The sequence below is a fragment of the Diceros bicornis genome, chromosome 34 (genome assembly GCF_020826845.1).
Source record: "Diceros bicornis minor isolate mBicDic1 chromosome 34, mDicBic1.mat.cur, whole genome shotgun sequence".
Taxonomy (NCBI): Eukaryota; Metazoa; Chordata; class Mammalia; order Perissodactyla; family Rhinocerotidae; genus Diceros; species Diceros bicornis.
The window spans coordinates 27,115,524-27,131,305 of NC_080773.1; the positions used below are offsets into that span (position 1 = coordinate 27,115,524).

Sequence of the window (15,782 nt, forward strand, 5' to 3'; positions counted from 1 at the left end):
ATAAATTTGTAAAATCTCTCAAGTACAGTAGCATCAAGATAACTGTTCCTTCAACCTTACAGACAGAGAGAGATTTTACACCTCTATTTGAAATGTAAGGAATTGAGTTTCGAATAAGTAAAATAATACTAGTAGTAGGTTATTAAAAAAATGAGAATGTGTCACACAATGGAAATCCCAATATAACTGGCTTCACAGCCAGTATGTTATATACCATATTCATGGACTGGAAGTTTCAGTGAGTTCTCATTGTTTTTCTTTAATGAATCTTATAATTTACATAAAATAAAATGTACCCACTTGAAAGTTATGTTTATATGAATTTTGACAAGTGTATACAGCCCAGTTATGACCTCCACAGTCAGGAGATAGATTGTTTCCACTACCCCAAAACGTTTTCCCACACCTATTTGCAGCTCATCACTCCCACCTCCACCTCGGGTAACCATTGGTATACTCTCTATCTTGGTGAATTAATTTTGTCTGCTGGAGAACTTCCTATAAATGTACTCACTTGTGTCTAGATTCTCTCACTCAATATACTATTTTTGAAACAGGTCTACATTGTATGTTTCTCTAGTTCATAATGTCTGATTACTAAGAAGTATTCCATTATGTGGGTATACTGTAATCTTTTATTTATTCACCTCTTGACAGACATTTGAGATTTTTGGCAATAAGTGTTAAGGAGTAAGTCTTTTCATGGGCATATTTTCATCCTCATGAGTACACACAAGGCATGCAATTGTTAGGTCAAAGAGTAAGCACATGTTTAACTTTAGTAGAAATTGCAAATTGTTGTCCAGAAGGGTTTTAGCTCACACTCCTGTCCATAATGTGCCAGAATTCCAGCAGCTTCACACCCCTGTTAACACTTGGTATTGTCAGTCTTTTAAATTTTAATACTTCTAGTGGGAGTGTAGTGCTATCTCATTGTAGTTTTTAATTTTTAATTTATTTTAATCTCAGATAAAGTGAGATTCAACTTTTATTCTATACAATCCTATGAGGTTTGACATATGTATATCGTATATAACCACAACCACAGTCACGATACTGAAGAGAGCCATAACCCAAGACATTCCCTCGTGCGGTCCCTTGGGAGCCAAATCCTCCCTCTGACCTTAACCCCTGAAAAAATGCTGATCTGTTCTCCATCCCTCTTCCTTTGCTCTTTACAGAATGTCATAGGAGTGGAATCAGATAAAATGTCATCTTCAAACTCTGGCTTCATTCACCTGGCATAATGCATTTGAGGTTTCTCTATGTTATTGAGTGTATGTATCAATAATTTGTTCTTTTGAAGTGCTGTCTGATTCTCCATTGTTTCAACGTACCCCAATTTGTATCCACTTCCCAGCTCAAGAATGTTCGGTTGTTTCCAGGCGTGGGCCAACTACGAATAAAGCTGCTATAAATATTCATATGCAGGTTTTTGTGGAAACACACATCTTTATTTCTCCTAGGTAAACATATAGGAGTCAGATTCCTTGGTCCTATGCTAAGTGTAGGTTTAACTGTATATGAAATTGCCAAACTGTTCTCCAACGTGGCTGTACACTGGTGTTCCCACCAGCAGTGTGTGTGAGTCCTGGCTGCTCCACATCCTCATTAGCATTTGCTTTTATCAGGATTTCTGTTTCTTTTTATTTCAGTTAATTTTAGTTATTCTAACAGATCTATCTCTCATCCTGGTTTTAGTGTGGAATTTCCTAATGACAAGTGATGTTGAACGTGTTTTCATGTGCTTAACTGTCATCTGTTTTTCTTCTTTGGTGAAGTGGCTGATTAAATCTTGGGCTGCTCTTTAAAATCGTTGTGGTAAAAGTTATGTAAACAAACTACTATTATAACTTTTTTAGCTGTTCAGTTCAGTGGCATTAAGTACATTCACATTGTTGTGCAACATAACCATCATCCATCTCCAGAACTTATTTCATCTTCCCAAACTTAATCTTTGTGCCCATTAAATGAATAACGCTCCATTCCCTTTGCCCAAGACCCTCACCACCACATTTATATTTTTTGTGTATCTATGAATATGCCTACTCTAGATACTTCATTTAAGTGGAATCTACAGTATTTGTCCTTTTGTGACTGGCTTATTTCACTTAGTGTAATGTCCTTAATCCACATTCAGACATGTGTCAGTATTTCCTTCCTTTTAAGGCTGAATAATATTCCATTGTATGTGTTTTCCACATTTAGTTAATCCATTCCTTTGTCGATGGACCCTTGGGTTGCTTCCACCTTTTCGTTATTGCGAATAATGGTGCTAAGAACTTGGGTGTACAGATATCTATTCAAGTTCCTGCTTCTGACTTTTTTGGGTACACACCCATAGGTTAAATGACTGGATCATATGATAATTCTATTTTTAATTTTTTGAGGAACTGCCATACTGTTTTCTACAGGAGGTGCCCCATTTTACAATCAACTGCATAGCATGAAAGTTCCACTTTCTCCACATCCTCACCAACACCTGTTATTTCTCCTTTCCTTCTTTTATTAAACAGTCACCCTAATAGATGTGAATGGGTACCTCCCTGTGTTGTAATAATTTGCATTATCCCAATATTAGTAATGTTGATCATGTTTTCATGTGTTTATTGGGCATTTGTATATCTTTGGAGAAATGTCTATTCAAATTCTTTGCCAATTTTTATATAAGGTGTTGGGCTTTTTGTTCTTGGGTAGATGACTTTTTCAATACATATAAAACCCGGTTCTTTTATTTGTTTGTTTAATGTTTTGTTTTGAGACTCCTTGATATATTCCAGATACAAGTCATCCATCAGATATATATTTGCAGATGTATTCTCCCAGTCTGTACATTTTAGTCCCTCCATGGTGGCTTTTAGAGAACGGCAGGCCCCCATTCTCCAAGACATATGTCACCCATGAAGTGACCCACAGGTGTGTCAGGATGTCAAAGAGCAGAGCAAAGAAAATTAAAAGGGGGAGAAGATCTGGAGGCCAGATGGGGGCATTCATGGGTGCAAAGCTGAAGTGAGACTTGCAGCCACACAAAGAAACACAGGACTTAATCCCTGGAGCCTGCAAGTGTTCACTTATAAGGAAAAAGGATCTTTGCAGGTGTGATGAAGGATCTTGATCTGTGGAGATGATCCTAGATTATCTGGGTTGGTCCCTAAATCTAATCACAATTGTCCCTCTGAGAGAGAAGCAGAGGGTGATGTTCTACACACAGAGGAGGATGAGCAATGTGACCCCAGAGACAGAGTGATGTGGCCACAAGTCAAGGAATGACGGCAGCCACAGCCATCTGGGAGAAGTAAGAGGTGGATTCTCTCCTTAAGCCTCTGAGGGAGCGTGACCTACCAACAACTTGTTTTCTGCCAAGCATAACTGATTTTGGATGGTAGGATTCAAGACACGTCACACCAAGATGTGGAAACTTTACATAGTGAATATTTCAAGCTGGAGGGATTTGAGAAACAGCATGTACTTTCTGACCTTCTCTTGAAGCAGGTCATAAACCCTCTCTGAGAGGTGCCCTCTGTGTACCAGAGGAAAGGAGCATCTTATCCCCTAAGGTCAAGGGACAGAGAGACGAATCTGAAGGAACAAGTCTTGCTAAGTTTCTCCCAGTTTACTGCACTTAGCTCACACTTTTTGTCCTATCATATCTCTCCACGATTTTCCACTTTGCATCAAATCTAGCATGAAAATACTCAGGTTTAACCCCTAATCCAAGTCTTCATTTCCTTATGAAGGCTCCTCTGCCACATTAAACTTACATTAAATATATTTGTATGCATTTCACTTGTCAATCTGTCTTGTGTTACAGAGGTCCCAGTTGAGAAGGTACAAGAGTAGAGGGAAAATATTTTTCCTCTTCTCTCTGGATTTTGGGCCTCCAGCCCTGTGAGAGAATAAATTTCTATTGTTTTAAGAGACAAAGTGTGTGGTTATATGTGACAGTGGCTCCAGGAATGTAATACAGGTGGGAAATCAGAAAGATGCCCTCTCAAGAGAGAATGCAGAGAATAATGGAGAAACACCCTCCTTCAAGGACCCATTCCTCTCTTCCTCTTTGCAGCCAAACTCCTCAAAGGGCTCTCTGTACCCTCTCTTCCCATCTCCACTCTTCCAATTCTCCCCTGAACTTACTCCAACCAAATATGAACCCCTTTCCCACCTCTCCATTAAACTGCTGTGTTGGGATGACCGAGAAGAAAAGTGCTTCCTGGTGCCCTTCTCTTCTGTGTGTATCAACACCTTTCTGCCTCATCTACTGCCATGACTTTACATAGCTCTATGTTCTCACATCTCCAGCCTGAACCCCTCTCCTGATCTCCAGACATTCATATCCCGTTCTCTTGCTGACATCCCCAGTTCGATGTCAAGTGGCTTCTTAGAATGAATATTCCCCTTCCAAACCCTACTCTCTGAGGTCCTCCATGGAACACAACTCCATCTTTCCAGTGCCTCAGGGGAAACATTTGGGCATCATCCTTGCTCCTCTCTCTCCCTCACTCTTACATCCACTAGAATATTGCTAGTTCCATCTTCATAACACATCTAAACATAAATCCTCACTCTTCTCCCCGCCTCCCTGGTTCACGTCACCATCACCTCCTGCCTGGAGAATTCAGCAGTCCCTTCCCAATCTCTGTGTTGCTGCTGTGGACCCATTCTGGCCTTTTCTGAACAGAGCAGCCACGGGGATCCTTGAAAATGAAAGTTGAATCATACCCTCCATGGTGTCCAGAATCTTGTATTTCCTGCACGGCCTCACAAGCTCTGCACCAGCACAGGGTCTGCACCATCCTCCCAGCTCCTCTCCTCCCTGTGCCTCCCTCTGCTGTCAGACTTCATCCTCCTGTTTCCCCAGCACACCAGGCGTGCTTCTGCCTCAGACTATTCCTCTCGCTGTCCTCTCTCTTCCCTTTTCCTGGATAATTTTCTCTCAGGCAAATGCAAAACCTGCCCTCTTACCATCTTAAGTCTTTGCTCCAACATCACCCATCACACTCTCAGATGTAGAAAATTGTCCCCAACATGTCACATGCTCCTTTCCCTCCAGGATTTTTCTTCAAACACACATTACAATCCAACGTGCTCTAATGTTATCTCTTTATTATTTCTTTAGATTTCTATCCTTCCTGTCTCCAGAATGACAGCTTCTTTTTTGTTGTTGTTGTCGTTCACACAGATTTAATAAATTTGACGTTTAGATTATATTTTTCACAGAGATCTGACTCCAGTCTTAAAAGCCATTCTATTCCTAAAAGTGTCACATAAGCTTCAAAGAGTGCATTAGTCAGTTCACCTCAGATAAAATCCAGTAAATAAGGTAAAGCTCATCCAATCTAACTTTTTTTACATCATTTGGCATTAATTTTCATATTTGTAAAATTTGCAACTTTTTACTATTATGTTTATGTAGTATGCTATAATATACTTTTATGTATACCATATATATATAAAATCTCAAGCTCAACAGTGGTTCAATGAGGTGTACAAATAGTGATAAAAATAAACAGTGATAAGAAAGAACTATCATTAAGAATTATATCACATGTCTACAGAATAAATACAGAACTAGAACTGGTTCAGGGACATCTCTGAACACGATTATTCCATACAAAAACTGCAAAAGAAAAGTGAAACTACGTATGATGATTGATATCTAAACATAGGATTTTTGAGAACTGACAATCCATTTGCTCTTAGTCTCCAGTGCATTATCCATTATGGAAACTTTTCAAAGAGTTCATGCCATTGAAATATTAGATTCATTTTCAATTAAAGCATCATAATCTCTCCAGTAGGCCAAGTATGCACAATATAATGGTTACCAGTCTTTTGTTTTGTTTTGTTTTTGTTTGTTCGTTTATTGCAGTAACATTGGTTTATAACATTGTATAAATTTCAGGTGTACATCATTATACTTCTATTTCTGCATAGATTACAACATGTTCACCACCCTAAATACTAATTACAACCCATCACCACACGCATGTGCCAAATTACCCCTTTCGCGCTCCTCCCTCCCACCTCCCCCTCTGGTAACCACCAAACCAATCTCTGCAGAATGACAGCTTCTTGATGACAGAGATTTTGGATGCTGTGTTCACCAGTGCACCCTCGGCACCTACAAAAATGCTGGCACATAGTAGGTCCTCCATAATACTTTCTCAAGAGTCTATAAATAAATGACTGAATGTTACTCTGCTCAGAAGGATACAATGATACACACACACACACACTGAGTGACTGTTACGACAGAGCTTGAGGGATGAGGAGGACTTGGGAAGATAGGAATGGGGAGGGAAGGACATTTCAGGAGAAGGATAAAATCTGAGAGTCACAAAAGCCTTGGCTTGGCTGGGGGTGGAGACATTGCCAGATGCAGGGAGAGGGAGGAATCTGTGGGGAGAGAGTCCAGCAGGGGACAGACTACGCCAGGCCTTCAAATCCAGCCTGTGCTGTTTGCGGCTTGGTTTCTGGCCATGGAGAGGACACATAGCTGTTCATACTGCACAGAAAGGGGATGATGATAGTCTCTGGAAACACAGTCTGGAGGCCTGCTTTGAGGAGAGAGCTGGAGGGAGGAGGAGTGATGGATTCAGAGACTTGAGGACGAGATGAGGTCCCAGGAATGACCAGGATCAGGATGGGGAGGAGATTGGCAGCAAGATGAGCTGTGATTAGAATGAGAATGGACAAAACAGTGATTTCTTGGATTCCAGAGAAAGGAGGGAAGTCAATGTGCATACTCACTTCCCACTTCTGGTCTTAGAGAAGGGGGTCATGATGTCACCAGTGTGAGAGGGAACCCAACAAAGAAGTGGATTTGGAGAGGAAAATGGTAGATCAACTTTGACCATGCTTAGCAGAGCTATCCTGGGGGCCATCCTGAGGGAGGTGTGTGGTTGGATGTTGGGTGATGAGACACCTGTGCTGCTCACCTGAGGGATTAACCCTGGATGCTGTTTGCATCCTCCACGCCTCCTGTGGGCCTCATCACCTTCCTCCTGCAGGACTTCATTCTGAGAAAAGAGACCAGGGTCTTTCAGTCTAGTCAGATCATGGTTCAGCGGGTAACATACTCACCCCTTCTTCCCTGTACAGAGGCTGGAGGGGTGACTGAGATGGGAGAGGGCAGGCCTGGCTCCACAGACTGTCTTGAGCACACAGGTACCTCCCACCCTGAACACTCGGAGGGTGGGGCATCATCACCACCCCGCACCTGTAAATCTCCTGCCAGCCCCGCCCACCGGCCCGTTTGTGCCCTGCCAGCGCTGGTTCTGGGACTCTGCTATGGGCCGGTCCTCCCTTCCTCTCCCCTCCCCTTCCCGCAGGGAGAATGCTCACATGAGGAATACTAGGCAGAGGAGGAGGAGGAGCAGGGTCTTCACAGCCGCTTCCCCGATGGCTACCAGAACCACCTCTGACACCGGTCCCGATCTCCCTGTGGCAAAGTGGACAGGGAGGATTCACCTGCTGCATCGCAGTCCTGTGTCCTTCTGCTCCCAGTAGGACTCTGGACATTGGTTATTCAGGCCCTCTGGCGTCATGCATGCGGGACCACCTGTGCCCAGACCTCACCGTACCCCACACCACCTCCTGACTCTCCAACATTGGGACAAAGAAAACTTTTATAAGTTGGCCTTAACAAAATGAAAAAATTTTGTTCTTCAATTGACACTATTGAGAAAGTAAAAAGCCAAGGAGATAATATTTGCAAATCACAGATCTGATACCAGTATAGTATCCAGCACTCTTACAACTCAACAACAGAAAGTCAAACTACCCACTTCAAATGTGGGCAAAGAACTTGAACAGAAAGAAGATATACAAATGGTCAATATGTCCATGAAAAAATTAACAAAATTGTAAGTCATTATGTACATGCAAATGAAAGTCCTGATGAAATACCCTTTCACAGCACTTGCAGACTATAATATTTTTATTATAAAAAGGAAAGTATCCGTGTTGGTAAGGGTGTGGAGAAATCAGAACCCTCATACGTTGCTAGTGTGAATGTAAAATGGAGCTGCCACTATGGAAAATAGTCTGGCCTTTCCTCAAAAAGTTGAACATTGATTTACCATGTGACCTAGCAATTCCACTCCTGGGGAGTTACATGCCCAAAGAAACTGAAAACATATGTTTGAATAAAAACATGTATACCAGTGTTTATAGCAGCATTATTCACATAGCTAAAAAGTGGAAACAGCCTAAATGTCCATCAACTGGTCAATTGATGAACAAAATATGGTACATCCATACAATGGAACATTGTTCAGACAAAAAAGAAAGAATTACTGATACATGCTTTATGGATCAACCTTGAAGATATTTTGTGAAGCAAAAGAAGTCAGATACAACAGGCCATATTTTGTATGATTCTACTTATACAAAATGTCCTGAATAGGCAATCCCTAGAGATAATAAGCAGATTAGTGGTTTCAGGGGCTGGTGGATGGGAGTATGGCGGTGACTGCTTCCTGGGCACAGGGTTTCTCTTTGGGGGATGAAAATGTTGGATGGATGGAATTAGGTAGTGATGATGGTTGTACTACACTGTGAATGTGCTAAAAGCCACCTACTGTACACTTGGAAGTGGCTCAAATAGCGATTTTATTTTGAGTGAATTTTTTCTCAGTAATATAGTAATGCATATAGATTTTTAAAAACTATATAGAGATAGTGATATTCACCTGCTGCTGTCAAAAATCAAAAGGTTTCACCTTATGCTGAGTTACTGAAAATACACACTTTTATCTTCTGCACAGCAAAGGAAATCATCAACAAAATGAAAAGACATTCACTGAAAATATTTGCAGATCATCTATCTGACAAAGGGTTAATTTCCAAAATCTATAAGGAACTCATACAACTCAACAACAAAAAAAAATGAACATCCCGATCAAAAATTGGGCAGAGAAGATGAGCAGACACTTTCCAAAGAAGATATACAGATGGCCAACTGGCACATGAAAAGATGTTCCACATCACTAACTATTAGGGAAATGCAAATAAAACTACTATGAGATATCACCTCACACCTGTCAGAGTGACTATTTTTAAGAAAACAAGATATAACAAGCATTGGAGAGGATGTGGAGAAAAGGGAACCCTCATAGACTGCTGGTGGGAATACAAAGTGATGCAGCCACTATGAAAAATAGTGTGGAAATTTCTCAAAAAATTAGAAATACAATATGTCCCAGGGAGTTGAGGGAGGGCGATGGGTTAAAGAGTAACATATGTATGGTGATGGATAAAAACTAGAGTATTGGTGGTGAACACGATGCAGTCTATACAGAAACTGATGTATAATAATGTACATCTGAAATTTACACAATGTTATAGGCCAAAATGACCTCAATTAAAAAAAAGGTGCAACTACAGCTGAGGTGTGAAATAACACTGCGTGCTCATGGAAAAACAAATAATTCTGTGAGGTTTGAGTGAATAGGCATGTTTGGAAGTATTTTCACATGAGGCTAGTAGAAGAATTTATGGGATATTTAAAAAAAGCATATTAGAATAGAGAAAGTCAGAGGCGTGAAAGAGAATATCGATAAATGCAACCAGTGGTTTACTAGTAAATGTTTCACAACCAGCTCACTCATGGTGGCACAAAGGGAGGGAAGGGGGGCGGAGAGTCCTGATTTGTAGCATTTGCCAATGTCCTTGGTGTAAATACTCACATTTTGGACAATTCCAAGCACCCAATTTGAAGACACTGAACCCATTGTTGGGAAACAATGGACACGGTTGGCTCTTGCCAAACAGTCAGAGTCAACACTAGGTACCACTGAATGTGACTCAGAAGAAAAATGCATGGCGTTGCCTTGAAAAAATCACCATATGCTAAGTCAAAAGGCCATCAATAGACTGGAAATCAATCCTTTCAACTAACACACAGCTGATGTCCTTGATATGAAAAGAGCTTCTTCAAACCATTAAGAAACAGCCTACAAAGAAATACAAATGGTTTTTAAACATAATGAAATATATTCAACCTCATCACAAAATGACACTGCAACTCAAAATGACAGTGAATTCTCTTAGGATATCAGCAAGAATGAACATTTTCAGCAGGGAAGGAGGCATATTGCAGGTGGGAGTATAAACAGAACAACCTCCATGCATTGGGATCTGGCAACATTTGTAGAAATTACACACATATCTTTCGGTCCAGACCTTCACCCTCTATAAATTTATATGATAGACACAGGCACATAGCTAGGGAACATTCATACAAGTTATTCAGTGCGGTAGTATTTGTCTGAGCAGAAGACCGGAAACACCATAGTTTTCCACCAATGGGGTACCAATTAAGTACTTTATAGTGTAATACACTTTAAATTGGAAAACCATGAAGTCGTCAATAAGAATGAAGAAAGTTTCCTATGTGCTAATACAGAAAGATCTCCAAGATAGACTGAATTTGAGAAAAAAATGAGTTTAGTTCACAAAAATGTACCACAGTCACTTCTTTAGTTGTACAAATGTGCCAAGGTGATGGGAGATTTTAACGGTGACAGAAGCTGGGTGAGGAATTATGGAAACTCTCTGTACCATGTAAATCTAAAATTACTCTACGTGAAATGTTCATTAAAAGTAATCAAAGATGCAGAGCAGTGTGTGTAGTATGATGTGTACGTATGTGTGTGTTTTTAGATGTCTATGCATAGGTTATATTTGAGAAGATAACCAAGAGGGAGGTACATAAGGTTCTGCATACTGTTTTATTCTTATTAAATTATGTTAGGGACAGAATTGAGTTTCCCCCAAATTCATATGTTGAAGCCCTAACTCCCAGTGTGGTGGTATTTGTAGGTATCTGGATGGGCATTGGGAAGGTGATTAGGGTCAGGTGAGGTCATGAGAGTGGGGCTGTCACAATGACATTGGCGCCCTTATGAGAAGAGACACCAGAGAGCTGGTTCTCTTTCAGCCCTGTGAGGACACAGCCAGAAGGCAGCTGTCTACAAGGCGGGAAGAGAGGCCTCACCAGGAACCAAATGGCTCACACCCTGATCTTGGACTTCCAGCCTCCAGAACTGTGAGGAATAAATTCCTGTTGTTTAAACCTGCCAGTCTGTGGTATTTTGTTATGTCAGCCCGAGCAGACTAAGGCACATTTTATGCTTCCCATTTTAAATTAACATTAAAATGATCAAAGGAGGTTGGAGGAGTAGGTGGAGTCCAGATCCTAAGGAGAATGAGGGCAGGAATTGGGAAAAGGATGTGTCCCTGGCATGGGGTTGGCACATCCATTGGACGTGGAAGAGACGATGCAGACCCCCTGAGAGCAGGGTCAGCAGTGGGGGAGGCAGGTTGTAAGCTAATGAAGTAGGGGGCTTCCCATCTCTGCTGTGCCCACACCTGGCCTGAGCCTTTCTCCCTTCTGATTTCTGACCCCACCTCTGCTCTGGAGGGAGGAGACAGACCCCACTTCCTCCACACCTGCCAGAGAGGAGAGGTTGGGCCCTACTTGTGCCTTCTCTCCAGAACACGCTGATGGTCAGGTTCTGGGGTGCATCTGGACAGACAGACATAATTGTTCCCCTTTCAGTGGCAGGAAGGTGAGCACTGGCCCTTTTCCCCCAGAACTTTAGAAACAGGAAGGGTGTGGAGTTGTGTGTAGTCTTTCCTTCCTCCCAGATCCAGCTTGCAGGACCCAGTACCCAGTATCCCAGAACCTCTGTCCCCCCACCCCCCAACACCCACTGCCCTCAGGTACCCAGCCTCTCTTGCCTGGCACTCACAGGACACGTTGAGCTGGACAGTCTTCTCTGTGCTCACACCAGCTCCAGGGAAGGACACTCGACAGGTGAGGTAGGTGCTGTGGTCCTGAGGCCGCGGGGTGAGGGTGAGCACTGAGGAGTGGGGAGTCTTGGGGCCCAGGGAGGTGAGGGCGACCCCTATCCAGGAGAAGGTGGGGGGCGTCCCCCTCTCACAGGCCCATGGCGCTGCACAGGTAATGTTCTTGGGCTGCCCAGATTCTAGGGTCCCCTGGATGTGGATGTCAGGCGTCTGAGTCAGAGCTGAGGAGGAGAGAGACAGAGACCCAGTTGCTGGAGGTGGAACTCAAGTGTGACCCTAAGAGCAACCAGTGTTTCAGGCCAGCCAACTCCTCCCCTGCCAGTCTCAGCATCCTGTCCACCTGGGTCCCACTGGGCCCTTCCCAGGATGAGGAACAGGGGTCCCCATCCAGCCAGGTCCTCAGGACCCTCAGACCCATCCATGTGTTCTCTCCTTGACTGCATTCCTTACCCGTCACATGCACGAAGAGCCGGTTCTTTCTGTAATTGTATCTCATAAATGGCCCTCTCTCCACCCTAAAGAAATATGTCCCCGAATCCCTCCTCCTGGCGTCTCTGATGTCCAGGGAGCAGTCGTAGATCTGGGGGTTACCAAGGAGGTGAAATCGGCCCTTGGTCTCATCCTGAACTTTAACATTTGGGTTGTTTGTAGCCACAGGAGCATCCTGGTGTGGATATGTCCCTTCTTGGAACCAGTAGCCATGAGCTGGATAACGGTTAGAGTAATTGACTGGTGGGTGGAAGACAGTGCAGGGAACGTGGATGCACAGCCCCTCCTGTACTGTCACAGACTCCTGTACTTGCAGCCAGAATCTCCCATCCTGAGCCTTGGACCCTGTGGGGAAAGAGGGTCAGCAGCAGCCCCGGCCCCGCCCATCCCATCCCCCTTCAGTCCACTCACCTGCCCACAGCAGGGGCAGCAGCAGCAGCATCTTTGGTGTAAGAGCCACAGAGCCTGGGTGTCACAAGACCGAGAGGAAGCCCCTGCAAGAAGCCCGGGGTGAGTTCAGAAAGCTGACTGACCACAGAAGAGGAACTTGACACCCACACGCTGTTGGAGCTGGCATGGTCCTGGGAGAATAACCACTTGTACTTTCCAGATGGAATTCCAGTGAGGGTTACACACAGCAAGGAGGACCCGACCCGCTCCTCCCGGCTCCCCATCCTTGGACTGTCCCTCCTGCCCCCCTGTCCACACCCGGAAAGCAGGCACTGCCTGACCAATCACAGCTTCTGATGCCCTGGAGGGTCAGTCCTACCAGGTGTCGACTCAGGAGGGGTTGGTAGGGGAACCTCAAGGCAAGAAAGATGGGGAAGCGTCCCCCCACCCCTGAGAGAGGGAGGTGGTGAGTAATGAAGGAATGAACATGACAACCACATCTTGAGCCTCTACTCCTTTCAGGGGAGTGGAGTCACAGGACAACGGGACAGACTTTGTCTGTGTCCTTGAGAACTTCTCTAACACCTGAGGAGGCAGAGAACCCCAGGCCATTCAGCTCCTGTTGGGACAGTGTGTGATGGTGGAAGCACCAGTAGGGGCTTGTAGGAAAAGAGATTGCCCTGTGTAGCCAGAAGGAGAGCTCAAGTCTAAATGGCCAGAGTGGATGGGATCAGGATTCAGAGGGAGTCAGAAGGACATAACCCCCTTGAGTGGTCCTGAGGCTTCCTGACCTGCTCACAGCCCCCCAGGTCTCTTCATCAACATATGGGTTTCTAGGAAGACATCTCAGGATATTCCTCAGGGAGCAGAAAGTCTGGGCAGGAGCTAGAGTATCCAAAGCAACGTTCCCTCGGGGCTGGGATGATCCCAGGAGCATGGGAAGAACTTTCCAGACACCTCTGAGGGGTCCCAGCATGTCCCATGAACTCCACTCACAGCCCCATGGGATCCTCACAGCATGACCAAGGAGGAGCTCCAGGGACAGAAGCCACTTAGCACCTGGGCCCCCCACACTGGCTGTGACCCCAGAGCCCACTCTTCTTCACCCCCTGCTTCTCCTCTCAGGTGAGTCCACTTCCCTTCTCACCTGTCTCGGCTTCATGTCTCAGTCTTTCCAAAAGCCAAGAGACGATCCCACCTTCCCTGTCCATTCCCTGGTGGTCATCTGAGTGTGGACACAACTGCTGATTCAGGCATGGGCCAGCAGCCAGGGTGGTGAGGCCGTGGGGTCCGCTGGGCCATGTGAAGCAGAGACAGGTGGATGGTGACATCAGTGGGGAAGGAGGTAGATTCTGAGAATGAGAAGGTTTCCCAAGTGGCAGAAAGTGGCCCAGAGTCACAGAGCACCCAGATCTCTGTCTTCTGCTGGGACGTTGGGTCTAGTTGCCCTTGGAACCAGGGCCTCATTCTTCTCAGGGACCCAACGGCTGATGTCTCGTTTTGCGTGTCTGTAGTGTGAGTGTGTCTGTGGCATGCGTGTCTGCGTATATGCTTTGTGTTTGTGTCTATAGTCTCTATGTTGGTGTCTGTGGTGCATGTGTTTCTTTGGTCTGCACGTATATGTGTGTGTCTATGTTTATGGTTTCTGTGTGAGTGTTTGACGTGCTTGGGACTGTGTATATATTTCAACTGTGTATGTGGCTGAGTGTGTGTCTATATGTGTGTTTGTAGTCCTTCTGTGTGCATGTCTGTGCTGTCTGTCTGTGTCTGTGTAAGTCCCTACTGTGTGTGTGCATACGTGTTCCTACTCAAATGTCAGTTTCTCAGTGGTAATGCCCATAGACAACATACTGAAGAGTAAAGTCCATCCCATATTCCCTATATATCTTTCATGTTCCATTTTTCTCCAAACCTCTTATCAGCAGTGAATATAATTATTAATTATTCTTTGCCTACCTCTCCCACTATTAAAATGGAAGCTTCACAAAGGATCTTGTGTCTCTTTCATTTGTTGCTGTATCCACTCTGCCTAGAAAAATGCTTGGCATATATTTGGTGATGAATAAATATTACTTAAAAAGTTGTAAGGAATTTCAGAATAAGGAAAATGAGATGACTGGCTATCTCCATGGAAAACTATGCATTCTTTAGAGCATACGCTTCTGGAGTTATCTGATTCTAGAATTGTATTGCCTTTGAGCTGTTTTACAATGTTATAATGTAGATAATTAACAGCAACGCAAATAGTTCATGTCCACAGACATGACTATTCTGTCTGCTGCGGAGGGCGTTTGAAACCCCCACCTAGCCAGTTTAGCATGCCTTCACAAAATCATTTCAACATTCCTTTAATCCATATTAATGTGTGCTTCTTTCATTTCTGCCTGGTTCTCCCATTAATGAGTTAAATAAAACGAGGAGTTGCTTTTCCATGGGTATAAATTTCCGTCATGAAAGAGGAAAAACTTCTAGAGATCTACTGTACATCCTAGTGCCTATAGATAACAATACTGTACACTTAAAATTGGTTAAGTGGATAGATCTCATGTTATGTGTTTGTTTTTTACTATGATAAACATCTTAACACATGTTCAATTTATACCTATATGTGAGTCATGATTTTGCCTTTCGAAAATAAAATATCCTTTGATAGAATAAATGAACAAATTTGTTTCTGCTACTCTGTGTGTGTTGGCTTTTTGGTTTGTGGTGTGTTCTAGGCATTAGAAACAGATCCCTCTGGGCAAATTAGGTGGGTGATGTAACACTTTGGGCTCATCTTAAAGGATTTTGGCTATTTCCACTTGGGAAACTGGGAACCACTGGAGGATTATTAGCAGAAAAGGGACACCATTGGGTTTTTAGAATCCACTCCGGCTTCTCTGTAGAGAACAGATTGGAGGTGGGCAAAGAGCAGGTGAGAAGATGAGTCTCCTTAGCAGTGTATTTAAGTTCCCACTATAGAAGGTGAGTCCTTGCAGGCAAGAATGTGCATCTTTCACAAGCTCTGTAGACTTGCTTTTCTCACAGTGATGATAAATTACAGTAGGTGATGGATATGTGCCAATGACAGGCTTCCCAAATCTACA

General features: G+C 43.7%; 2 protein-coding genes across 3 annotated transcripts in view; both read right to left on the reverse strand.

Moving 5' to 3' along the window:
• Nucleotides 1-6,021: 6,021 nt before the first annotated feature.
• LOC131397267 (myeloid cell surface antigen CD33-like) overlaps nt 6,022-15,782 on the reverse strand; it is a 295,514-nt gene continuing 285,753 nt past the window's right edge. The window contains exons 4-5 of the mRNA XM_058530035.1: nt 6,939-7,019; nt 6,022-6,671 (exon numbers count right to left, since the gene is read on the reverse strand). Of these exons, the coding sequence (XP_058386018.1) occupies nt 6,947-7,019 (73 nt within the window). The 3' untranslated portion in view covers nt 6,022-6,671; nt 6,939-6,946. The remainder of the gene's footprint in view (nt 6,672-6,938; nt 7,020-15,782) is intronic.
• LOC131397266 (myeloid cell surface antigen CD33-like) lies at nt 6,939-12,804 on the reverse strand. Of its 2 annotated transcripts, XM_058530034.1 has the most exons (4): nt 12,715-12,804; nt 12,265-12,648; nt 11,757-12,035; nt 6,939-7,441 (listed from the first exon to the last, which is right to left on the reverse strand). In XM_058530034.1, the coding sequence occupies exons 1-4, from the start codon at nt 12,743-12,745 to the stop codon at nt 7,341-7,343; spliced, it is 795 nt and encodes a 264-aa protein (XP_058386017.1). In that variant the 5' UTR covers nt 12,746-12,804; the 3' UTR covers nt 6,939-7,340. The 2 variants fall into 2 exon arrangements, with proteins under 2 accessions (XP_058386017.1, XP_058386016.1); XM_058530033.1 differs by lacking the exon at nt 6,939-7,441 and having other exon boundaries at nt 11,319-12,035.

Excerpts from the sequence above, each read along its gene's own strand:
- LOC131397266 (XM_058530033.1), bottom strand. The coding sequence starts at position 12,745 with ATGCTGCTGCTGCTGCCCCTGCTGTGGGCAG. Across the intron at positions 12,649-12,714 it reads GCTGCCCCTGCTGTGGGCAG|GGTCCAAGGCTCAGGATGGG; the intron begins GTGAGTGGACTG and ends CTTTCCCCACAG. Across the intron at positions 12,036-12,264 it reads GCTCTTCGTGCATGTGACGG|CTCTGACTCAGACGCCTGAC; the intron begins GTAAGGAATGCA and ends TCTCCTCCTCAG.